At 43.6% G+C, this 26,537-nt stretch overlaps 1 protein-coding gene across 3 annotated transcripts in view; it reads left to right on the plus strand.

Moving 5' to 3' along the window:
• FCHSD1 (FCH and double SH3 domains 1) overlaps positions 1-26,537 on the plus strand; it is a 288,678-nt gene that overhangs the window by 247,370 nt on the left and 14,771 nt on the right. For all 3 annotated transcript variants that reach the window (XM_085617778.1, XM_085617779.1, XM_085617780.1), the window contains 2 exons: positions 3,084-3,289; positions 10,627-10,738. In XM_085617778.1, the coding sequence (XP_085473904.1) occupies positions 3,084-3,289; positions 10,627-10,738 (318 nt within the window). The remainder of the gene's footprint in view (positions 1-3,083; positions 3,290-10,626; positions 10,739-26,537) is intronic.

Raw genomic sequence — 26,537 nt, forward strand, 5'->3', positions numbered from 1 at the left:
AATGACTTCGCATTCAAAATGTATACTGTAAGTGTATCCGTTCTTTACTGATTCAACTGTGAGGATGCTCTTGACATAAACCTAACAGCCCAAGAGTTCACCATTCCAGGGAGTACAGCGCCAGGCAAGCGCTGGACTTCACACCATTTGGAAAAACCACTTTTCCAGTGTCATACTCCCATGCTTAAGGTCATGCCTTCAAAAAGGCTGTAGATGATACAGTATAGTTTTTAGAGTTCAAAAGCCCAATCCAGTGGCGGCCCCTTAGATATGGCGGAGGATCATTGCTCCCCTCCCCCCCCACCAGCAGCTGCAAAACCTGAAAAATAAAATGATAATAAAGCAGGTTTATTATTGTTTTATTTTTCTTTCCTTGCAGAGTCTTGGGGGGCAGGGCCTAATCCATGATCGTCATGGAGGAGGAGTGGTAGGTGCACTGCTATCAGTGTGCATTCGGGTTGGTTGGCCGTCTTGGGATGGCCAAACTGACATGCGCAATGAGCTACTCTCCAACCTGAGCTGCGTTTCCAGGTTAGAGACAGCAGGCACAGGCTCCCAGTAACTCTGCGAGCACAAATCAAGGGCGCTCAGGCCAATCCTGATGCTGCTGTTATGCGGCCAGCAGCATGAGAGCAGCATTAGGATTGGTCACAGGGGAGTCTGAAAGCCTGTGCTGCAGTGGAGCCAGGAGAGCGGTGATGCGGTGGGCATTGGGGTAAGTTCTTTTCTTTTTTTTGTGGTTGTGTTATTGTTGTCCCCCACACCTCCCCCCACCCCCTTTGCCCTGACACCAGCTGCGACTGGCCTAATCGTGACTGGTTCAATGTGTGAGGGAACTTCTAAACTCCTCCCTTTCTCAAGGAACTTTCTGTCAATGTATTACCCTCAATGCTACATATCTTTCCTATCTTTTTAGTTATAATATAAAGGACTGTTGTTGTGAACAAGCCTATACAGAAGAATAAAGAGACTACAAGTGGTCTCTGTGAAACCCTTAAAAGCTATATTTGTCTTCTTCTGTTGAAGTTGATATTGCAATGGCTCCTTTTTTGGATCCAACTGTGAAGGTCTTTCTCAGTTCGTCATCCCCTGCAGCGTTCCTCTCTGAGGAGTAAGAATATGTGCTCTAATTTCAGATAGCGCAGGTTGCGATTGCACCTTCTTCAGAACTTTTTGGTTGTTTCCACAGCGTGCACTGGGTAGCTAACCCTGCCTACACTGTCCGCTCCCATTGGTTTGTAAAGATAGGAAGAACAAAAGCTGCATCGCTTTGGAGGGAAGATTTGTAAAAATATCTGGGTCTTCTGCACTGAAAACTATACTCAATGTAGCAGTTCTGCTAGATGAGTTTGAGATAGAAAGGACAATTTTCTTGAGTTTGTTCCAGGTACAATGACAGGAGATGATGGAAAGTGCTCTTCCCTACATAATTTGGGTATGAGTAAATAACAAGTAGAGAATGATTTTGTTATTGCAGATGCCATTTGATGATTTAAACCTATTTATTGAGCCATATTACCGATATGCTTTTGTTACTCTCAAAGCATATCCGCTGAGTTGCACAGAGCAGGTTGAACCATGTCTATGATAATTTAGCATCTAAGAGATATTTCCTTTTAATGGCAAAGTGAAAGATTGTAACACTGGGCCTGATTATGATGTTGAATGCAAAAGCAGGAGCGCCCAATAGAAGTCTGAGTTCCACTGGCTGCATTACCTCCGTGAAAGCGGTCGCAATGTCTATTGTTTGTATTGCGGCGTATACTGTGGGCTGCAGCACACGCCGCAACACAAAATAATCCACATTTCAAACATCCCTGCACTATGTGGCAGGCACCGCATGGTGCTTGCCACATACTGCACTGATATATAGGGGGGCACCATAGGTGACCCCAAGGCCCATGGTGGAGCACCAGGGGGGAAAGGGGGCCCGCTAGGGGCCCCCAAAGTCACTTTCCGTCAGCCTTTTCATGGCAGGTTCACCGCCATAAAACGGCTGGTGGAAAGGCACATTGTAATCCCTATGGTGGTGCCTAAGCAGGCACTGCTACCATTGTAGGGATTGTAGACCGCCCGACGGTCCCCATCGGATGTGTGGCGGACGGAATCTCTGCCCGCCATCCATCCACCCACCATCCTAATGCGGCGAGCAGTCCTGCATGGGTCGATGGTGGTGGGACGGCCATCAATGGCCTGGCGGTGACGGTTCCACCGTCATCGTAATCGAGCCCACTGTTCTTGAAATCATTGAAGCACAAAAGTGGGTGCACCTTAGTGCTTCTGCTGGTGTATTGATTCTAGGGTGAAACACCTTGACAAAGAACTGTAGGAGCAAACTGCCCTTTAAAGAATGGATAATAAAGTGTCCCAAAGCACCACCAAAATCTTAGGTCTTGGTCCTTCAACTTCACAGGTCCAAACATTAGTCCACAAATAAGCTGCAGAATTAAACTTGTGCAAAATATTAATCAAAGTCCAAGCACAAGAAGTCTTTTGTGTCTGATACTTAAATTTTTATAGATGAACAATCTGGATTGTAGTGCACAGATGAGTAAAGCCAAAGATGAATACAGCCAACAGGTGTTTCGTTGTTTGGTGACTTTTTCAAGGCTCAACATTTTATTTATTCTAAATCAAAACTCATAGAAGTCAAAAGACGCGCCTCGGAGCCCGAGGACAAGAGTTAAATGAGTGGTAATAATCCCTAGTCCGTAATCAACACGTTACAAAATACTTAGTCTCAAACCTTACTCGATGTGCGTAAACATCGTATGTTTGCCTAGAGAAAATAGGGGCTATGATAAGCCCATCAGAAGTCCAAAGTCATGGCACTGCGTCGTATTCTGTTATAGTGAATAGAGAATGGGACAGTTTTGTGACTTGTGCACAGTGTATTAATGATTTAAAAAACATGTTAGGAGTGTGCTGTAAGAAAATAATTGAAACTGAAGAGGTCTGGGGTGTTCCTAGAAAGTGCAACTTTTAATCACATGTCTTTATCTTATTTCATCATCAAAACTAAAAAGGGAAAGAGTAAAGAGGTGTTCTAATCCCTGACTATGATTGCTCCCTTCTTTCTGCAGGGTCCCTTGCAAGAGCCCTCTATGATTATGAAGGGCAGAGCACAGAGGAGCTCACCTTTCCCGAAGCGGCCATCATACGAGTGTTGCAGAAGGAGGAAGATGGTGTGGATGATGGGTTCTGGAAAGGAGAGTTCAATGGCCGTGTTGGAGTTTTCCCTTCCCTAGTTGTGGAAGAGATGTTGGGTGATGGGCCAGAACCAAATGAGGTATGGCTCCACTCTTTACCCTACTGAGAACCCTTTTCTGAACTTTAACTGTTTTTCTTCTTCATATTGTCCATGCACGTTTCACTGAAGATTAAGGGTGGTAGGAAGAACAAATAAACTAGGGATGTTATGCTCAAGAAAGGTCTTTATAGTTCAGGTTTATTGACATAAAATGGCACATTCATTCTGTCACTTTACTGCCAAAAAGGATCTATTTTGGCAACAGACATACTTGAAAGTGATTCTTCCGTCATGTGTTTCCTACACTCATTGGAGGTGACTGTAAGTTTTAGCTTGCCTTTCAGGGGGAGTCAATGAGCTTGACTTATTGTTGAAGACCTGAGGAATTGTTTTGGAGCAATTATTCCATTCACTGTAGTAGGAACGTGCAATGGTGCCTACCTTTCCCTGATGCAAACTTCTCTCTAAAGAAGTTATTTTGGTGGTTGACCGAAGGAATGTGCAACTGATGAATGCACGCATAGAGGGGGTGTAAAATGACAGGTTAATGCGCCAACATCCATGGCTTTAAGGGTAAGGTCAACTTCATAACCCACAAGGCACTCCAACTGCTAGAAGGTTAAGTCGAACATTAACGGGTGCCCTTTATGGCTTACCCTACAAGAAAGACACTCAGCCAGAGAGCACACAAAACTTGAACAGCTACAGCAGTACAAAGAGCAAACTGGGAAGAACCAAGCTACTCCTAGTTTAATCTATTTCTGAAGTTGTGAACAATTTTATTGCATGCATGGGTTTCCCAAAAGGCTTGCATCTAAAAGAACAGTCTGACCTTTCGGAGCCTTCTTAATAGACCTGGCATTTCTTGGCATGGTTGCCCCTGACTTTTTGCCTCTACCACCTCTATTTTTGATGCTGTGATGGATTTCGTTTTGCTGGCTTAGATGCTTTGGGCACTTTGCCACTGCTGATCAGTGTCAAAGTGCAAGTGCTCCCTGTATAAAGTGTTATGATAATTGATTGTCCATAATTGGTATGTTTGTCTTACTAGTAAAGTGCACTATCTGTGCCAGGGCTGGTAATGCAAATGCTACTAGTGGGCCTGCAGCACTAATTGTGCCACCCACACAAGTAGCCCTAAAGAGAGATCTCCGGCCTGCCACTGCTGTGCTTGCGCGCAGTTTGTTAACTGCCTTGTTGTCCTGACAAGTGCATCTACTTGCCAGGCATGACCCTTCCTTCTTTATGTACATCAGACACCCCTATTTGTAGGCCCAAGGAACCCCCCTGGGCAGGGTGCAGTGTATGTGAAAGGTAGGACATGTACTGAGGTGTGTACTATGTCCTGACAGTGAAATACTGCCAAATTCGTTTTTCACTGTTGCAAGGCCATCTTGCCCATAGGAGAGAATGAGGAATGCTGTGTCACATGTTTTCAGCCTATCTTCCCATAGGCATTAGATAGAGAGATGGAGTTTAGTGTGCCTGAACTCAGAATTTAATAACACATCTCTTTGTGAAGATGGTTTTTAAATTGTGTGTTTAGAAACCACGCTTTTAGGAGTGGCTGGTTTCTCGTCGTAACCATCCTGCGTGCCTCTGCCTGGTTGTGTATTGACTGTCTAGGTCTGGATGTGACAGGGTCTAGGGAGGTGTCCTGAGTGACACCAGGGAGGAGTAGGTGAGACAGCACAGGCTGGCCTGCATTTGGTGTAGCGGGAGGAGTAGCCCCTTTGATGCGAAGAGGCCTGTGCTGCTGCCACAAAAGAATGGCTTCACCTCCTGCAGAGTGTCTGAGGCCCAGACCCTCACTATCAAAGAAAGAAGGTGTGCACTGGCAGGAAGACACCCAGAACTGGTTTGGACCAGGCTCAGAGCCCCCTGAACGCAAAGACTTCAAAAGCATTTAGGGGTATAAATGTGAGAGCTGAAACCCCTGAACTCAAGACTGAACTCAAGCCTGAAAAAGGATTGAAACTACTTTGTGATCAAGAGTAACCTCTGCCAAGGAAAAACAGCTGAAGAGCAGGACTGCTCTTGCTGTGTGTTCTGGGGCAGGCCTGCAGTTTGCTGATTTGACTAACGAGAGGAGAAGGGACTTTGCTGTGTGCTATATCCCCCTGCTTGAAAGGACTTTGCTGTGTGCTGTGTCCTGAAGTAACTTGTCTCCAAGGGCCCAAGAGGAGCTGGCTCCCTGTTGTGGAAACTCAGGAACATAAAGGTTTCCAAGTGTGTCTCCGTGATGCTGTGTGCGTGTGCTTTTTGCAGCCTGAGACCGCCGTGAGAATTGCCCTGTGACTGTGTGCCCCGGAGCAGTCTTGCGCTCTGCTTCGATCGACAGCACGACCAGAAGTGCCGTAATCGTTATCGCCATCAGCCGGGACCATCGTCCCAAAGGGGGAGCCGTGAGAAATCACCGCCCCCGGCCCGAGCCTGCCTTTGCCAAGGAGAGACCTGTGAACCTTCACCATCGTGGATCCGAGGTCCTGTGCCCAAGATCAACTGAGTCGCACCGGGAGCCAATCAGCTGCGAGGCCGTCGCCTAGTAGCCCGACTCTCACTGTGAGGAGCAGCCGCCGCCAACCCGAAGCCGCACAGCGTGACGCCCAAGCCGCGAGGAGAGGAGGGAGAGACTGCACCCCCCCCACTCCCCCAGGTAAAGCTCAGCAAGCGTGTGTGTCGCCGCCTGGGGCAGAGTGCGTGCTACGAGAGACCGCTCTCTGGCCTTCCCCATCTGTGCAGCGCAAGCCTCCGCTCAAGTCAGTATCGCGGCCCGTACTCGCCGAGGAATGGCAGTACCGGGGTCGGATTGTGGAGCTGCACTTTGTTTCCTTCTGTTAGACCTGGCACATTGGCGTGAGTCTCTCTTCCATTTTTCGCTGTTGCCTCATATGTTTTTGCTGGTGTTAGTTGCTCAGGGCGCTGTGCCACTGCTGTCCAGTGCCACAGTGCAAGTGCTCCCTATTGTAAATTGATGTATGATTCCATGATTGGTTGGTTTGGTTTACCTGTGAGACCCTAGTACAGTGCACCAGGAGTGCACAGGGCTTGTGAATCCAAATACTGCTGGTGGGCTTGCAGCACTGGTTGTGCCTGTCAGGAATCGTTCCCGGTTACGCACTGGCTGTACCGCTAGCGCGAACCAGGAAGTAAAGAATTGAGAACTACAACCCCTGGCATGCTCCCTGGGTCACGCCCCACGTGACCGCGAGGCAACGTCAGAAGTAGAGTAAAGGCGGCTGTCCGGGATGAAGACTCTGCCAATTATTTTGGTCGCTCGTGGGAAACGGACTTCTTGAGGACTTCCCTACCAGGCGGTAAGAGTGCTGTATAGCACATTCGCGGTACCACTTTGCTCTAGAGCAAGAAGCCGAGAGAGTTGGGCTTCGTTGCTCTACTAGACCCTCCTCCTCTGTTGGACGAGTCCTGGGCTGGGCTCATGCAGAGGAGGCTATAGGCACCCTCGAAAGGGTCCTTGCCAAGGGCTTTTCGTTGACCAGTATTCGACGGTCTCTTGTATGAGGAAATATGCTCATGGTCATTTGGTGAAATATTGTGTGAAACATGAAGTCTTTCTATTGGCAGAAACCAGGCATGTTTCAGCCGGACCCGGATAAAAGAACAGTATATTGAACTTCTTTGTAAGGGTTATGCGTGGCTGAATTCAATCTTAGCGACACCCTGCCCTGACATTCTGGCCGCTATTTGATTCATCCGAGAGGTTATGCTGGCGCCACGTTCTTTTTTTATGTGCATGTACTACTGCCACAGTGTATTGAGGAGTATCAATGTTCTGGGCTGCTTTTTTTTCTCAAAAACTGTGAGTGCACTGCTACCCTTCAGGATACTCAGCAACTTGGTTGTCCCATGTTTTTGTTCCTTTTTGTTTTCATCCAGAAGAGAGAGAAAGTATAGGGCGATGCTCGCAGTGTTCATCTAAGGCCATACCGACTTATCACTGTGGTACAAGTTGTTTGGGTTTCTGTAAAGTGAACGTTCTACTTAGGTGTCATGGGAACAAAGTGATGTTCAACATGTATGTTCTTCTTTGTCTTCCCTAGTGCCAGGTGGAGGAATATGCAAACACCCTCCTCTCTTCTGGTGTCCGTTCAGGTACTTTTCTTTTACAGATAGGGGGAGGAGGAAGGCTCTAGAGTCGATTTACAATCGTGCCTGTTTTGAAACCGCGTAGGGAGATTGTGATACGCCTACTTATATTATTTTTCCTGTGTCATTCCCAGGTCTCCCTCCCTGCTTTCCTTCCCCCGCTTGATAGCTCCAACAGTCTGAGAGTATCACATTCCAGACTTGGTGTTATCGGGAGGTGGGCCCCCATAGAGCATCGACACCACTCCGAGGATTTGGGAAGGAGGAGCCTGACAGTGCCAACCACAGAAGCAGCCTGTAAAAGTGTGTCTAAGGTCTGCCATTGCAGAGCCTGCGTGCAGTCTGGTACTGTCATGCTGACTGGGCAAGTGCACCCACTTGCCAGTCCCTAAACCTTCCCTTTTCTTCATATCAGACACCCCTATGGTAGTCCTAAGGGCAGGGTGCATTGTAAGGATAAGGTAGGACATGCCCTGGTGTGTGTTCTAATAGTGAATTACAGCCATTTTCGATTTTCACTATTGCAAGGCTACCTGTTCTCCATAGGCCAGAATGGGCAGTTTGGTTATTACATCTTATAATCCTAACTGACTCAGGGAACATGGTAGAAATTCGAATTTAGTATGCCTGAACTCAGAATGATAAAATACATCTTTTAGTGAAGTTAGTTTTAACATTCTGTGTTTGAAAATGCCACTTTTAGAAAGTAGGCATCTTCTTGTCTAACCATTCAAACCTGCCTCTGCTAGGCTGTGTATTCCCTGTCTGGAGTTTGAGTGACAGGGCTGGGTAATTCCAGGAGACAGGGTGAGGTGTCCCAGTGGTGAATAGAGAGATCTGCATCTAGATGGGTGGGAGTTGCACCTGGGACCTGAATAGGGATGTGCCTTCCCTCCACAATGCTGGCTCCACCTCCTGTGGTGCGTCTGATGTCTCTGCCCTGCACTCTGAAAGGAAAGAAGGAGTCAGGTAAACAAAGTGCTCCAGGACTGACCAGAACCGGTTTGAACAAGGCAAAGGCCCCTCTGCCCTCAGAGGACAAAAGATTTTGGGGTATAAGTATTGGGACCCATGATCCCAAGAATTTAGATCACTTTGGGAAACAAGAAGAAACCTCTGCTGAGGAGAGGAACCAAGAAGAAACTGAGGAGAGACTATCCCTGAAACTGGGGGATTGGCCTGCAGGGGTTGCCTACTGCCAAAGAGAGGAGAAGGGAACTTTGTGTGTACTTTTGCTCAAATTGTGAAGGATCTCCAAGGGCTTGGAAAAGAGCTTGCCTCCTGCTGAAGTCTCAGGAACAACAGATTTCACCCCCAGCTCCCCAGAGTTCTTTGGAAGTGCCTGCTGCTGTTGTTGGGCCTTCTGAGGGACTGCGTGTCGCAAGGAGCTGGAAGCGCGACTCGAGAAGGAGAAGCGTGCTGCAGTCGGAGCTGTTGTCGTCGCATCTCGTAAAGGGGTGTCGCCGCTGCAGCATCGCATCGAGCGGAAGTGTCTCGCAACGTCGGTGAAGAGTGCCACTGCCAAGGCCGCTGTCGTTGCATCGCGTAAAGTGTGTCGCCGCTGAAGCATCGAATCGAGTCTTCTCGCAACATCGGAGAAGCGTATTGAATCTGGAAGATCTTCACGTCTTTATTTCTTTGCACCAAAATTGTTGCAACACTTTCGTTGCCCTGCGTGCCCTGCGTGTCGCATCTAAAAGGTACATTGACTTAAAGTGTCGCATATAAAAACTTAAGAGAACTAAGCAAAATTCTACCATCTAAAGTAACAGTATTGTGTATTTTTGTCGTTTAATGGTCTTGTGGTAAATCTATATATAGAATACTTATTTTTTATATAAAACCTGTGTGGTGTCCATCTGTAGTGTTGTCACTTGATTACTGTATGCGTTCACAAATGCTTTACACACTGCCTCTGAGATAAACCTGTCTGCTCGTGCCAAGCTACCAAGGGGGTGAGCAGGGGTTATTTTAGGAGTGCACCCCCTTATCCTGACTAGAGGCGAGGGTCCCTATTTGTCACAAGTGCATACCTGTGCCAACTAGAGACCCCCAAGTCTAACACCTTCGTAACCGTATTGGGGCATATTTTGGCAGCCGCAGACCGCTAGTCAGCCAAGTGTGGCATAGAGACCTTCACTAGCACCGCAATCGGTGCCGGATTGTTTTTACGAACTGCATTATTACTTGCCTTACGATCCACATTAGTACTTGCATTACGAACTGCATTAGTTCTTGCTTTTACGATCTGCATTATTACTTGCATTACGAACTGCATTATTACTTGGTTTACGATCCGCATTAGTACTTGCATTAAGGATGGCCTTATTTCTACATTACGAACTGCATAGCATTACATTAAGACTGCATTAGATCATCGTGAACTGCTCATTAATTTCTCCAGAACCTACAAGTGATTGTAAACCGGCCCAGTGAAATATTACGAATACTCATATGCTGGATATTTTTATCGTTTGGACTCATCGTATTTCTTCTTGATAAAGATACTGCTATTTTCCTAAATCAGTGTGGTGTCCATTTGTGGTGTTATCACTTTGGTACTGGGAGTGTGGTTGCAAGTACTTTACACATTGACTTGGAGATAAGCCTGGCTGCTCGTGCCAAGCTACCGGAGGGTGTGCAGGGGTTATCTAAGAGTGTTTCCCTCCTTTCCCTGACTAGAAGCAAGGGTCCCTATTTGGACGAAGGTACCTACCTCAGCCAACTGGAGACCCCCAGTTCTAACACTCCTCGTTTATTTTGTGTTGCTTCACATCCCATTATGTGGCTGTGATATTAGGCCAGATGAATCCAGATATTGGGCTGGTTCCCCGTGCATTAGTATTGTTCCTTCATTAAACTTACAACCTGTTTTTGAAAGACTGTTCTGATCTCTCTGCCGCTTTCACAAGATGGCAGAACTGTTCTTTTTAGTATATTCAGTTAATTATTATAATTATAGCGAGATAGAACAACATTCTAAAATGCGCACACTTTTCTGCCACCCATGTAGTTTTTTCTCTTAGAACATTTGAATTCCTCTCAGTATTTTACAACCCCAAGTCACCTCATGCATGCAGCGCACTTTCCCCATGCATCTAGCCTTCCCAGTTCACAGTTCTGTCTGGTGTAAGTCTGCTGCCGACAAGTCTTGATGCATACTTGAAGGGGACACAACCAGAGCACCAGCTAAGGCTAATTCTTGGCTAAATGGGTTTAGGATTGAGTTGACTGGACTTCCGTATAAACCAGGTTACTTATGTTTACAGGAACTGCCCTCCCCAGCACCTCCTCCTTTCTCACCACCTGCCATTGGTCAGAATGCTGGATCCAGGCCATCTCTTCACAGTGTGACGTCTGCCGCAGAAGTGTTCCTTGGAGGTGAGTACTAATCTAAAATTTCCACTTAACTTTCTCATTTTCTGCTATTTTACTCTCAGGAGCATACAAGGTACAGCACAATTGAAATGGTAATCATGTGGGTGCTGAGAATCTGCTTCTCTGCCATCCTGAGCTGTTCATTCTTTTATCTGTTTCCATCTCTCCTTCATCTTCTCCTAACATGTTCGGAATTAAATAACTTTAGCATAGTGACAGATGTATGGCTTGTTTAAAATCCAGGAGCTTAACGCAGGCCCCTGCTGCCCCAGTGGTGAAGGGAAGTCCAATATTTTTGAGGGACTTCCTACACTTCATGGGGGCCCAATTTAGCAGTGGCAGCTGGCATATAAGGAGGGTGGTGGGGGCAGGAGGGAAAAAAATAAAAGTTATAAATACAAATAATTACACTTACCTTCAATCCTGGCGAGACGTCCTCCTCGCTTCTCCAGGCAGGCAGGCAACGTGGGAACAAGAAACTGTAGCAACAAATCCTGGGGCTGCTTTCATGCAGCATGAAAGAAGTGCCAGGATTGGAGGGACGGCCTCCTTTGACGCTCCCGTGGACACTGGAGCCCTATGCGGTCTCTAAACCAGCTGTCTTAGACAGCTGTGTTAGAGAGGTTTAAACTGCACATGTCTGGCTGGATGTCGCAAGACGGCCGGCCAAAAAGGCATGCGCATTTTAAACTTAAAGTGCCCTGCCCATCACTGGTTTCTGCTACTGCCTCACTGGCAGCAGCAGAAACCAGAAAGCCCCCGCCCCCATCCTGACGCTCGGGACAGGGTTTGGAAAAATAAAATGGTAATAAATGAACTTGATTTCCATTTTATTTTTCCATGTCTGGGGGCAATTTGGTTAGTGGGGCAACGCCCCTCCCTCCGCCTCAATGGAGGAGCCACTACTGCAATTTAGCCCTAGACCAATAAATATCTTTGAGATTAAACAGCCACTTTTCTCTGTTGTGTAAAATTATAATTAATCTTGTAACAATAAAAGAGCACTGTTTACAGTGAAAAAGTGCAGACGATGCCGTGCTCATATAAGTGAATATACATATATACAAAAGTCCTTTATTCATCAAATTGAACCATCTGATGTATGTGAAAGATGTTGTTTGGTATGATTACCCTGGTCCTTGTTATAGTACACAGTTTGAATCAGATGACAATCTGCAAGGACCCACATTATAAAGTGATTTTTTTTATTTATTTAAAAAGTTTATACAGCACGAATAGGACGCCTGGGGGTATCAGAGCGCTATACAAATTGGCAATCACGAAAGGCACAGGAAGTAGTAACAGTAACCAATAGATCAACATATAGTTAAAATTGTCAAATATAAACAAGCGTGTTTTAGAGTGCCTGGAAGGCTGAGGATCTAGCCCAGAAATTTCTTAATCAGTATCGTTTTAACTTCCCTTTTGAAAGAAGCAGTCAAAGGATTCAGTCTGATTTCAGGGGGCAGGGAATTCCAGATTCTCTGTGCGATACCTAAGAATGCTCGATTGTATGTTTTATTTTTATGGAATTGCTGTGGCTTGAGCAGTAAGGTGCTAGCACCTCTAGAGGATCTAGAGCCACCAGAGAGCTCACGTTTTTGTGCGCGGTATATCGAGGTGTTGAAATGTAAGGCTTTGTGGGTCATGCATGCAATTTTTTGTTGTATCCTTGCTTCATATGGGAGCCAATTAAGTGATTTCGTCTCAGGCGTGATAGGTTCTAAACGAAAAAATCATGAGATGAGCCTTGCAGCAGAGTTGAGAGAGGCCCTTACTGGAGCTGGCTTAGATCTGAGAAGGCCGCTGAGGGTTGCCCATCCATAATCCAACTTAGAAATCACTAGGGCTTGCACCAAAACCTTGATGTCGTTGAGGGGTAGGAAAGGTTTTATTTTCCTTAAGATGCTCAATTGGAAGTTTGCTCCTTTGATGAGAGCACTGATGTACTTCTGCATGTTCAAACTCTTATCTAGCATTATTCCCAATGAGTTCATGGAATCGATGTTTGTCATGCAATTGAGAGCTGTTAGTTGATTAATCCATTCTTCGATGGATGGTTACTGTTTGGGTTGGGCGATTAGGAAGACTTCTGTTTTGAGAGCGTTCAATTTCAGGTGATTAAGTGTCAACCAACTTTGAGTTTTCTGTAAAGCTCAGTTGAGGGACTTGATGCTGTCAGGGGAGGAGACTTTCAGGTACAGTTGGGTGTCATCGGCATACATGTGATGGTGAATGCTGGATAGTGTCAGAATTTCTGTTAGAGACTCCATGAACAAGTTGAAGAGAGTGGGCGAAAGTGTGGACCCCTGTGGGTGCGTATTTTCGTGCGCGATCGCTATGCGACTGGTACGCAACTCCAGGCGCATATGCGACACATACGTATTACTTTACGCAACGCGACACGCTTGCGCGTGAAAAGCCCCAGGGGGTGGCGGTCCCCGGGGCGGCCGAGAGCCTACCCCCAATATTCTAAAGAAGCCCCGGGGGTGGCGGTCCCCGGGGCTTGGGGGGGGCCTTTGAGCCCCCCCACCCATGAATATTGAAGCCCCGGGGGGTGGCGGTCCCCGGGGCTGGGGGGGGCTGTGAGCCCCCCGTACATACATTTATAAAGCCTCAGAAGGTGGCAGTCCCCAGGGCCTCTGGGCCCCCATTCACATAATAATATTGCCCCCGGGACTTGGCTCCCCTGGGGGCTAATTACCAACGAAACGCGGGCTTCGTTTTTTTTTTAATCGGCAGGATTCGCGCACCCTGCGTGCATCTTCCTGTTTTTGTGGGACCCCCTAAGCAGGCCCAGGGGGTCAGGGTGTTTCTACCCTGACCCCTTTTTGCATTTTGGCACTTTTTTCAAGGATTTCTTGTGCCTCGGTTCTACCCAGGCACAAAATGGCTGCCAACACTTCCTAGTTTGGAGTGTTGACAGCAAGTTGACATCCAATTAGCATGCAGCTCGTGATCAGGAGGGTGCGCGCAGGGTGCGCGGATCCACCGCGCCCATAGATATATATGTGATTTTACTTTTGATTTTCTCAGGCACTACTGAACGGATTTACACCATTTAACCAAAAGGCATGACTCTGAACCAAGGGCTACCTTTTTGCCAAATTTGGTGTAATTCCGTTCAGCAGTTCGGGCTGTAGCTGCGACTAAAGGTTCCTATGGAAAATTGCATTGGGAATATACGTTTTGGGACCCCCCTTTTTTCTCGCCCCCGCTTGAGGAATCACCCCGATACTTTCAGGATAGGAGCGGACCAGAGCTGGCCAAAAGTTTTGAAAATTTTGCAAAGATTCGTCAACCGGCGCCAAAGTTATTGGGAATAGAAGGTTGCGGATTTCCTATGGAAAATAGGTCCTAACTATAACTACCTACTGGCGACCGCCAGGAGGTGATATATACATACATATATATATATATATATATATATATATATATATATATGTATATATATATATGTGTATATATATATATATATATATATTACCTACTGGCGGTCGCCAGTAGGTAGTTATAGTTAGGACCACGTTTCCATAGGAAAACCTCAACATTCTATTTTGAATAACTTTGGCGCCGGTCGACGAATCCTCGCGAATTTCTCAAAATAGGTGGGGCGCTACGCTCCGCTCCTACCCTGAAAGTCTCGGGGGGATCCGTCAAGCGGGGGCTGAGATAAAAGGGGGGTCCCAAAACGCGTTTTTCCCATGCATTTTTCCATAGGACCTTTAGAACGAGCTACAGCCCGAACGGCTGAACAGAATTACTGAAAATTTGGCAGAGAGGTAGTCCCTAGGTCAAGGAAGTGCCTTTTGTAGGTTTGGTGTAAATCTGTTCAGTAGATTCTGAGAAAATAGCCTTTAAATCAATATATATATCTGAGCCCGCTTACGGTACGCTTACCGTACGCTTACGGTAAGCGTACGGCGGCGTGCGCGAGCGCGATTCTGATTGGCTGTTAGATCTTAGTAAACATTCGAATCGGTCGAAACCAGGAAGCGGCGGCCGCCATTTTGTGTATTTCACTCTGGAAAAAAAAGAGTGAAAACAAGGAAAGGGGGCAATGAGGAGAGTTACAGACCCCCTAACATTTGTAAGGGGGTCAAAGAAGGACAGAAAAGTACAAAAAAAACATTTATTGATTTAAAAAAAAATCACGGGGTACGCGTACGGTAAGCTTACGGTAAGCGTACGGTAAAAAAAAAAAAAATAGATAAATGAAAAGCAGATTTAAGAGTTTAGAAATTAGGGAGCTCTAAAAAGAGCTGTTGTGTTTATGAAGTCATTTTTTTAGTGGTACCTACAAGTAAGTACCGATGCAGAGTCTAAGGTTCAAGAGGAAGACTCTGTTCCCTTCATCATTGAAGTGCACACCATCTCCTCTATAAATGTCTTGCATGTCATAACGCAAGTTGTTGTGGTAAATGGCACCCATACCATAGTCACGGAGGAAAGCAGAAACAGATTTGTTGACGTGCTTTCTTGCTTTGTCAATCTGTGGACAGAAATGATTGGACCAGTTCCATTTTTGCCTTTGGCATATGTTGGAAAACACAAAGGCAGTTTTAGGGAAAAGTGTAAACAGTTGTGCAAAGGTGTCCTTCATAAGCATTTCCAGACCTACCCCAGTCAAAGTTCCTAGGTCATTGCCACCACAGTGCACTATTATGAGGTCAGGGTGTTGGATTTGAATGAAGGATTTCACCAATGGCATCAATTGGTGCCACTTTAACCCTCTCTGACCAATCCATTTAATGTCTACATTTGGCAAAGCAAGGTCTCTCACCATATCTGTTTTCTCTGCAAACTTTTCACTCCAGAAGACATAGCTGTGCCCTACAATCCACACTGTGAACATCTTCAAAGGAGAACTGGATGCACTCAGGAGGTGTCTTTCAGTAGAATGGCAATATGAAAAGAAAGACAGTTTGGAAATGGAGGCATACATATTTTTTTAAAACAAAAAGAACTGATTGGCTGTTTCATACCATTCTAGAATAAAAACTAGGCTGTATGTGAAAATTAATAGAAGCATGTTTTGTATTGGTACAAAAAAATGTGTAACCAAAGAACAGTACTATGGATTTGCTGTAAGGTTTGAAAAGTCAAGCACTCTTGCTCTGTGGAATTGAAACATTGTGTGTCGAACTTCTGACCTAACTGCACACAGCAGTGTTCCATGAGCTGTTGCTATGGTAGCAGGCAGAAGTCAAGTTGGGGGAAGGGTACTAGGCAGAAGTCAAGTTGGGGGCAGGGTACTTTTGGAAAAGGGTTGGTTTTCAACCAATAGAAATGTGTGATTACATTTGAAAAAAAGGGGGAAGCACTGAGATTTGAAACTTACATGTATATGTGTGGAAAAATAGAGGGAAAGTTTGCCATTATCTGGTTCTGCTGAGAGGAGAGAGGTGAACACAACAGAGATCCTGGCTCTGATAATCTGCTGTTTGAGTGTCACATTTCTTTCACAACTAACTAATTTTAAAGGTGAGTTTACAGTTTGAGAGGGGATGTATGTGGTAACTTAAGAAATGAATAATAGAAATGGGAATTGTTTTTGTTGTAGTTACACATGGTGGTTTCATAATGTGTCAGTCTGTAAAAGTGATTTTCACTCGGCCCGAAAAAAAAAGAGCAGTAAATGTGCTTTCAAATTGGCAAAGAAATTTCGTTTTGGGACTAATGTGAAAACATGACTCTGTGTGCATAGAAGAATTATAGGCAGAGATTTATTGCGTCTTGCTCTGGTGATTTCACAGTTGCATTAGATGGAAAGGGGGAGCGAATTTTTTGGGGAAGAAGCAGAGGCTTAGCACACACCCATGTGCTTGCCATGTATAGTCATGCACAGTATTTAGAATCCACTGGGGTTTTCAGGTTTAAGTCTGTAATGCAAATACATTCAGCATCACTAAGGCTGGTTGCCCTTGCTGGAGTGTAGGCAGACACAGAGAATGCACATGGTGTTGGTCTGAAAAAAAAACAGCTTGGACACGTGCAATTAAATAAATCAAAAATAGTGGTTTCATAATGTGTCAGTCTGTAAAAGTGATTTCAAATTGTAAAAAGAGATTTTCACTTGGCCCTAAAAAAAAAGAGCAGTAAGTGTGCTTTCAAATTGGCAAAGAAATTTCGTTTTAGGACTAATGTGAAAACATGACTCTGTGTGCCTAGAGGAATTATAGGCAGAGATTTATTGCGTCTTGCTCTGGTGATTTCACAGTTGCATTAGATGGAAAGGGGGAGCGAATTTTTGGGGGAAGAAGCAGAGGCTTAGCACACACCCATGTGCTTGCCATGTATAGTCATGCACAGTATTTAGAAGCCAGTGGGGTTTTCAGGTTTCAGTCTGTAATGCAAATACATTCAGCATCACTAAGGCTGGTTGCCCTTGCTAGAGTGTAGGCAGCCACCCAGGTTACACATGGAGGTGGTCTGAAAAAGCAGTTTGGACATGTGCTGTTTTCAGAATCTGAAAAGTGGATTCATAATGTATTTTTCTTTTCCAGAGGGGGAGAAAAAGGTGAATGCTCAATTGGTCAGATGTATTTTGGAGTTATTTGAGATATAATATTGTGATTATAGTTCTGAAACAAACATATCAGACGGTATTTTAAAGAAATAAGTATTGGTATTAGATGATATTTTTTTACAATATTATGCATTTCTATAATGTTAAGTTTAATTAAAAAAAGAATCGGGGCTTTTTTAATACAATCTTTGTGATTGGTATTTTTTTTTGCCCGCTGTAAAATGATGAATGCAATTGCTTTCACAATTTATAGTGAAATGCAATATATTCTGAAAACAGCAAAAATAAGGCAAAAATATTTTTTTGAAAAAAATGTAAATATGTATACTGTATTATAAATTGTTAAAAAAATATTAATACTTTTTTCTTTTTTTTCAGATCGATATAGAAAATTTTCGAAAACTACAACCATTTTTAAAACTATTTTTTAAAAAAACAAATGAATAAATATTTTTTTGAGTGAGTATGGTAAGTCAATAATAATAATTGTAGTCTCTCAAGGACCTTGTAATTTGATAATTGATTTTTAGTGTTTTTTTTAAAAAATAAAAAAAAGGTACGCGCACCGTACGCGTACGGTAAAAAAAAAAAAAAAAGGTTTTAAAAAACATATGTAAAAAAAAGATGAAAGATAAGGTTGGCTCTTAAAAGAACCGTTGTGTTCATGCAGGGACAGAGGAAAGGAAGCATGGGAAAATCATTCAAAGCTACAAATGTGCTGATCTATTTTGTTGTTTACTAGGGAAACACTGGTCTCCCTATGACAAATTAGACCTTTACAAAATGTGCAATGAATATCAACCTTCCGAAATCGAAGGTTCATTTCCAGAGGGCCAGCAAAAGGCGATTCTCCCCCCACAGATGAAGGGCTCACCTGACCTGCAGAAGAAGGAGTCAGCCCTGCAGATGATGGTCCAGGCTGAGCTGCTGTGGATGTACTGGCTCGTCTTTCTGAAGAGTTACCTCCAAAAAGATGACCATGTGTCCTTCTGTGTACATCCTGGAGGTGTCTCTTCATGGTGTGATTCCCAAAGGAATACTTCCTGTTAGGATTACCTCTAGAAAGTACACGCTTACACAGCTTGCAAGTAACTAAGGGTGCATTCACCTTTTGCTGGCCTTCTGGAAAAGTAAAATAATCCCAAACATAAGAAGGCTTTTGTTTCCTCGATCTCTGCCTCAAGACAGTGCTGCTGGTGCTAGCCTCACTCTCAGAAGAGCTCTGCTGTTCTGCCATCGTATCCCAAAGACAAACCAGCTCCTTCTCCCAAGGGATCACAAGCAGAAATGAGGGGAATGGGTGTGGTGTAGGAGAGTTCTAGAACTGAAAGTAGTTTCAACCAATCAAAAGTTGTGTTTCAAGATCACATGACCTACCATACGCTTACGGTACGCTTACGGTACGCTTACGGCAAAAAGTACGCGTGCGCGTAAAAAAGACACGCGCTTGCGCGCATGCGCATAACAGTCACTCCCCGGCACTTCCGCGTAACGTGCGTGTGTGGCGTAAGTGCGCACGCGTCCCACGCGCAGTACGCGCGGCTACGCGAAGTGCGTAACTATACACAAGCAGCGTAGATAGATTGCGGACGTTGCGTAAACCGTACGCTTACCGTGAGCTTACGGTACGCGTACTATAAAAAAAAAAAAAAAAAACAAATCTGGTAATAAATTTTACATGTTTATTTTAAAAAATATATTAAAAAAAAATATTTAAGGATTTTAAAAATTTAAGCATAGTCTTTATAAAATGAAAGAAAATTAAATTAAAAATATGTTTGAAAAAAATGAAGAATAAAAAAAAAAATTAGCATTTAAAAAACCTTGCAAATTCACTGAAAAAACCATGGGTTTCACACACGTTATAGTTAGGAATTAGCATTTAAAAAACCTTAGAAATTCACTGAAAAAACCATAGGTTTCACACACGTTATAGTTAGGAATTAGCATTTAAAAAACCTTAGAAATTCAGTGAAAAAACCATAGGTTTCACACATGTTATAGTTAGCTGGACATTTTACTCGTAAAAAACCAATGAAATTGCCCCGTTATAGTTAGTTCAGCTAACTATAACTCACGCGCCCGCAATGCACTGCTGATGACGTCACATATTACATCACTCATGACATGGTCAGTGACATCACTCATGACATCACTGATGACATCTCAAATGACATCACTGATGACATCACTGATGACATCATCCTTGTGATAGAGTGGCAGACCTCCTCTCACCTTAATATAAGCTTTGATACACACATTCAAAAATAGAGACTAACATTTTCAAAACAATGGACATACCAATACCAGTTACAACAACCTCTTCAGTAATTCTAAGATCCACATACACATCCACTCATTCACCAACAGTCCTATACAGTCACTCATACATGTACTCACTCATCATATGTACTCATACACCTATACATCCTGTTACATAATGCCACTCATCCATAGAGTTACTCACACACATAGTCACTCATGCTAATAAAGAATCAAACATACATTCACCTGCATATACAGTTATACACACACCACCACACTTACTTCTACGGAAACTTACACATACTTAGTTTTTTAAACAATCACTTATAGAAACACATACTTATTCATACAGGAACTCTTTCAATCTCTCCCTCTCACATATACTCACATATATACACCAATAGTCACATATACTAGTTTAAAACATATGTAGTTACTCCTGAAGACACTATTGGGACAGTCATTCACTCACTAACACACCCATACACACACTCATCCACCCATACAGTCCTGCACACATGCTGTCTTCAACACATACAAACAGTGAGTCACTCATTCATGCACCTATGCACTACGTAATACCCCCCACCGAACCATACAGACACTCAGACTGATACTCAAAAAAACAACTACTAACCTATATAGACACCCATGTAGCTACTCACCAACCCATGCAGCCACTTATACACAAAGTGAGAGATACACTTAATCAGTCAGTTACACAATCAATTTTTTAAAAACAAATCATCCATTTAGACACTTATATACCCATTTATTCTTCCATCGACCTTGAGATATACATATATAAAACATATTTAATTTTCAGAAAAACACACATTCACTGGATGATGTCATCAGTGATGTCATCAGTGATGTCATTTGAGATGTCATCAGTGATGTCATGAGTGATGTCACTGACCATGTCATGAGTGATGTAATATGTGACGTCATCAGCAGTGCATTGCGGGCGCGTGAGTTATAGTTAGCTGAACTAACTATAACGGGGCAATTTCATTGGTTTTTTACGAGTAAAATGTCCAGCTAACTATAACATGTGTGAAACCTATGGTTTTTTCACTGAATATATATATATATATACACAGCTCACAGTTCCATCGGGTAATCGTACCCGTAATTCGGCACTTAGCCTTTGTCAATTTCTGCACGAAAACGCTGCAGCCATATTTTGTTTATAAAGAGTGCTTACATGATATCCGGTATAAAGACAGAAAAAGACTATTCATGGGACGGCAACAAATCTTGTCTTTCCGCCATCTTGGAATGTCTAAAGAGGAACGTAATGCAGTGAATATATAGCATTGCTTCCATAATGTCACATGGATTAATCAATCCTTGTTTACAATATATACAAACCTAAATAGGAAAATCGTACATAAGCTAAATCTTGCCCACAGATGGGCCAATGTTCTGCCTCCTACCAACGATACCAAGGCACCACAATTGGGCAAAACATGATCAGTCAACACCCGATATACATTTTACATATTGTACAGTTTTTGTGCTAAAAATGAGAAACCACAGAATGCAAAATTTAAAAAAAGAATTGGAAGAAAAAGATCCACATAGTCCACAATGTAAGCCTAATCATCCTAAATGTACAGCAAGTTCTTCGCTACTATTCAGACCCAGTGGATTCTTGCTTTGCAAATCTATAATATAGCGCGATTCTAAACGCCTTAATCTCTGTATCCTATCACCATCCCTAGGGTTTTGTGGTACATGATCTAGACAGAAATATGATAGGCGATCCCTATTACGGCAATGTATTTTATTGTAATGCCTCGCTACTGGGTAGGATTCATCAACATTGTTGATCGCCCTCATGTGTTCAAGAATCCGTATCTTAACCGGATGTATCGTGCTCCCGATGTAACGGAGCCCACATGGGCACACCAAACAATAAATGGCATAAGAAGTGGTGCACGTAAGGAACTTGGTAATCTTTCTAGGTGTACTGAGGCCAGGGACATCATATGTCAAAGTGCGCTTGCTCTTCTTACAGGCTTTGCACTTGCCACATGGATAGAAACCATTTAGTGCTTTAAAAGATACCTACTAGGTTCTACATTATGGTAGCTGTGGACCAAATGATCTCTTAATGACCTTGCTTGCACTAAATGGTTTCTATCCATGTGGCAAGTGTAATATATATTGACTGCTTTCTCAAACCTTTGGTAACGGATTTAAGCTCATATGTGAGGGACACTAAGGATTTTCTGAGGATTATTGCCAATATAGAATGGGAACCGGATATGCTATTGATAACGCTCGATATAACGAGCTTATATACGAGCATAGAACATCAGAAGGGACTGGAGGCAGTGGAGTTTTTTCTGAAAAAGAGAAATTTGAAATTTTATGAGCATAATATCATGTTAAAGGAACTCATTGCATATTGTCTAAATAACAATTTTTTTCTATTTTCAGGAGAAATTTACCATCAAAAACAGGGTACGGCGATGGGCACGTGCTTCGCCCCCAGCTACGCAAATCTTTTCGTTGGCTGGTGGGAGAAGCACGTGACCTGGGCAGGCAGTAATGAAATCTGGCTAGACAGAGTGATTTTATGGTCTCGTTATATCGACGACCTCTTTATTATTTGGAGAGGGTCGATGGAGGAGGCCTTGATCTATGTAACTGATCTGAATAAGAATGATCTAAATCTGAGATTCACGGAATGCATAAGTCCAACTAATGTACCCTATCTTGATCTCATGGTTTTTGTAAAAGAGAATAGATTGGAAACCACTCTCTACAGGAAGCCCACTGCAGGGAATAGTGTATTGCACGCCAATAGTTTTCATCCCCAGAGTGTTATCAATGGAGTACCATATGGAGAATTGGTGAGACTTAGACGTAATTGCTCATTAGATGAAGATTTTATGAGAGAGAGCAACAATGTCTACAATAGATTCCGCAAAAGGGGATACAGAAAAGAAACCCTCAGCAATGCAGAAAGGAAAATCAGGGAGGTAGAAAGAAAGGACCTCCTATTAAAGAAAACAGGGGGGAGTAAAACATCTATTTCAGAACCCCAGGGAAATGTGAGGATGATAACTGAACACACAACAGGATCCACAGAAATCTTCCAAATTTTTAGACAAAATTGGAAGGTACTTAAATCAGATCACGTGATTGGATCCATCATCCCACAGACCCCACTGATTACATACAGGAAAGGACCAGGTTTGAAAGAGAAGCTAGTGAGGAGTCATTTCTCAAAAACACCCAAAAGGAAGGATTTGATTAGTGGATTTTTTCCGTGCATGAACTGCAAGGCATGCAAGAATAGCTGTAAAGTGAAAGACTATAGCATACCAGGAAGGAAGTCTAGACGTAAAATCAACAAACTCATGAACTGCAACTCTGACTACATGGTGTACTGTTTACAGTGCCCGTGTAATAAGAGATATGTAGGAAGTACGATTCATCCCACAAAAAAGAGAATCTTGGAGCACATGCGTGCTATCAAAAATCGAGATGCAGCATATCCTGTTGCAAGGCACTTTGAAGAGAGACATGAATCAAATGCCAATCTACTCAGATTCTTTTGTCTAGACCGCATTCCTAAAACTGAAAGAGGGGGGAATAGAACTAGAAACCTGAGAAAATTGGAATCACGATACATTGTGGAGATGCAAACTAAAGCCCCAGTAGGACTTAATAATGAGGAAGAATTATGGGTCCACATAAACTAATGAACAGTTAAGAGGAGGATGGAAATGATTTTATGTAAATGATGGAATTTGCCCATCCAGGGCACAATTATGACGAGCCCATCCAGGGCTTAATTGTTTTTTGACATGCGATGTCCATTTAGGATTAAAATATGGTTATGTTATGTACATTAAATTCGCAGTCAATTTGAAACACAATGAATTGTGATGTTAGGAGCAGGATTGTATATATATTGTGATGGAACGAGGTACAATGAATCAATTGCTGACTTTGACCTTTGAATTCAATGCACTACATGTTGGATTTAATTTGGCACTGGCTTTAATGTATAATTTTTACATTGTTTTTCACATTGCTTTGGTCACTACATCATGGCCGCCAAAACCAGAAATGGCAAAGCACTGCCAGTCCTCTTTTGATCTCGACTGTTTTGGAAAGAGAAAAAAATGTGTTTGTTGTATATATGGAAGTGATCTAAAATCGTACTTTTGACATTGAGGAAGGCGTTATGCCGAAACGCGTCTGTCCATGTTCGTGTGCTTAATAAATTGAGTTAACATTAGTGCCAGAGTGCGCCTCGATTTGTGACCGCAGTTGGAGTTGAGGGTCACCCTGTTGGATATATATACATATATATACAATTATTATTTATTTATTCCTAATAAAATCAAAAGGTCTCGATCACCCACAGACAAAGTAATGCCTTTTAGTGTTGTGGGTCATTGTATTTGTGTATTTTACAAAACAAAATGATATTTCCGTGGTTTTTACTACTTTGAAAGTTTGCAAGGGCCTAGAAGGTGTACAGATACTGCTATCAGGCCCTTGTCACTGCCTGTAGTGCACAGCCGCCCGCATATGCACCGCCTGCACCCTCAATGTTTGCAAATGGGCTCTCAAGCCATTCTAAGACGGCCATTAGTGCATGCCCATGCACACACCTGCTTATGCACGATTATTCATCAAGGAATGGGTTTCCCTACCATTCCGAGACAGCCGCCTGTGCATGCGTGTGTAAGCACACACAAGGTCGGCCACCTTTGAAAGTTCTTTTGATGGTTAATCACCAATCATGGCCAACTGTGCATGTGTGCTTGCACTGGTGGCATTTTTGTTTATTGTTTTATTTACTAAAGAGTTAAAAAAAAAAAATTGACGAAGGCAATAGTCTGGCAGCCAACACCAGACATATTGGCTCTGCCAGTACTTTTTACATTAATTTCCTACTCTCCAACATTCGTGGTAGTACATCTGGGAAGCTGATCCAGACACAGGTTTCAAGGTGTACTGCTGTGAATGTCAGGAGACATGTCCCACTGAGATTTATACATGCTATGTGCAGTTCTCCACAGTGAATAAGTCCAGAGAGGGGAAATGGAGCCCTCTGTGCAAATTTCAATTTTTTTATTGTTTTTCTTTGTGTGGGAAACATATTTCCCAATGAAAATGCTCTTCCACAAGACCCCTAGAAATTTTGGTAGTAATCCTTTCCTTTTCCCATATTGGAGGGGAGCTACTTGGCTGGAGTAAATCTCCAACCATTTCTTGAGTGGAAAGGGTTGAATCGAAGTTTATGAATGCCTACAAACACCTATGTTTGTGGGCGTAGCAAAACTTCCAATGCAAACATACATAGCATATCATATCATAACATGAACTGCACCTCGGAACGCCCTTTTCCCACTCCCTTGAGTAGAATTTACTACTGTGGATCTATCAAAGGTTCATGGTTTATCAATCAGCATTAGTAAATACATTTAAACCTGTGAGAAATCCCTTTGTGAATTCCTGGCATACATTAAAAAAATGCCCTTTTGTTTGCCCCTTGAGTGGTATTTACTACTGCCGTTTTCCCTGTGCTTGCAAATGGGACTTGTTAATTCTGTAGAGCCAAGATCTCACCAATTGTATTGGTGAACTAGGAGTACATATTTCCATATGACATTTTCACTGATTGACATGTGTAAATACGGAAGGCCTCCCACACACTTTCTGCTGGTTCAATTGTAGATGAAACACTCGCAAGGGTGTGTAAAAATGGATGAATACACTCCCCATCATCCTCTGACAACAACCCCTGTACAAAATATCTTATTTTTAATGTTGCAACTGATATCTACTCCTGTGCATAAATCAGAGTGTGTGTGTTTGTTTGTAGCATGCATGGCTATAGACACTCATGCTTAGCACACTCCTGCCATCTAAAGGTGTGCTCGGATGTTTGCAAGTTGTTTTTCTTCAAAGTCTTTTCTTGAGTCAAAAGATGTGGTGAACTCCTCCTACTAGTTTACATTGCAGATGGGCACAGAATCCTAGTTACATTATTTTTTTCCACTATCTAGTTCAGATGTGCACAGAGTGGGCTTTGTGTTCGCTGTGTTCTCTACGTGCCCATTATCACCCGGTCTTCAATAAAACTCGTCAAGTCTTGAGACCATAGCCACAATACTGTACTCAATGCCAAACAAAATATCCATGGACTGACCAACATGAGGTGTGCAATCTTTGTCTATCCCCAGACCACGACAACGCCACCTGCTCCTCATGGCTCGCCTTCCAGTCAAAGAATGCGCACCGGTAGCGGAGGGAACTCTGCTGGATGCAGAGCATCATGCAGCAGTAGAAACTTTTTAGCACCCCGGATATATTCAGTGCCCAACTGCAGGAAGAAGGTGGCACCTCAGGACTAACCTTCATGCAACGTTGCCGAGCCCGGAACTTATTTCACTCAGCGAGTCCGAAGAAGACCAGCCAGTCTTTAGAGTGCAGTAAGCTTGCGACCAAGAGGGCCAATACCCACGGGCCAGTGCTGACACTGAAGTCTACCTCCGCTCCAAACTCCTCCATTGCGCCTCTCAGCACACAAGGCCATGACTGCTCTGAAGCCTTCATCAGTGTCCAAGTGACTGTCAGCTTTGAAGCTGGAACCTACTTTGGAAACGCAATCGGCTCCAAAACCTCATTGTGGTCCCAGGGAGAAGGATGGGCACGAGCCTCCAACAACACCCTCTGAGGACGATGATGAGGCCCCAATCCGTGAGCGACTGCAACAAGAGTTGGATGCTAGGCAACAATCCCTCTTTATTCACCTGCTCACTGGCAAGATTTCCACCAAGCTCTGTTCACCTTCAGAGCATAGGGTTCGCTTTCGGACATACATTATGGGCTCCAAGTTCACTGTGTTCTCAACGTGCCCATCGGGTCCCATCTTTGTCCTGACCTACCTTTTGCATTGGGCTCCTACAAGCTCTGTTATCACAGAGATCTTCAACAGAAACCCCTCAAGTCTCAAGGACTCTAGTTATCATC

Source organism: Triturus cristatus, chromosome 7 (assembly GCF_964204655.1).
Source record: "Triturus cristatus chromosome 7, aTriCri1.1, whole genome shotgun sequence".
Classification (NCBI taxonomy): domain Eukaryota; kingdom Metazoa; phylum Chordata; class Amphibia; order Caudata; family Salamandridae; genus Triturus; species Triturus cristatus.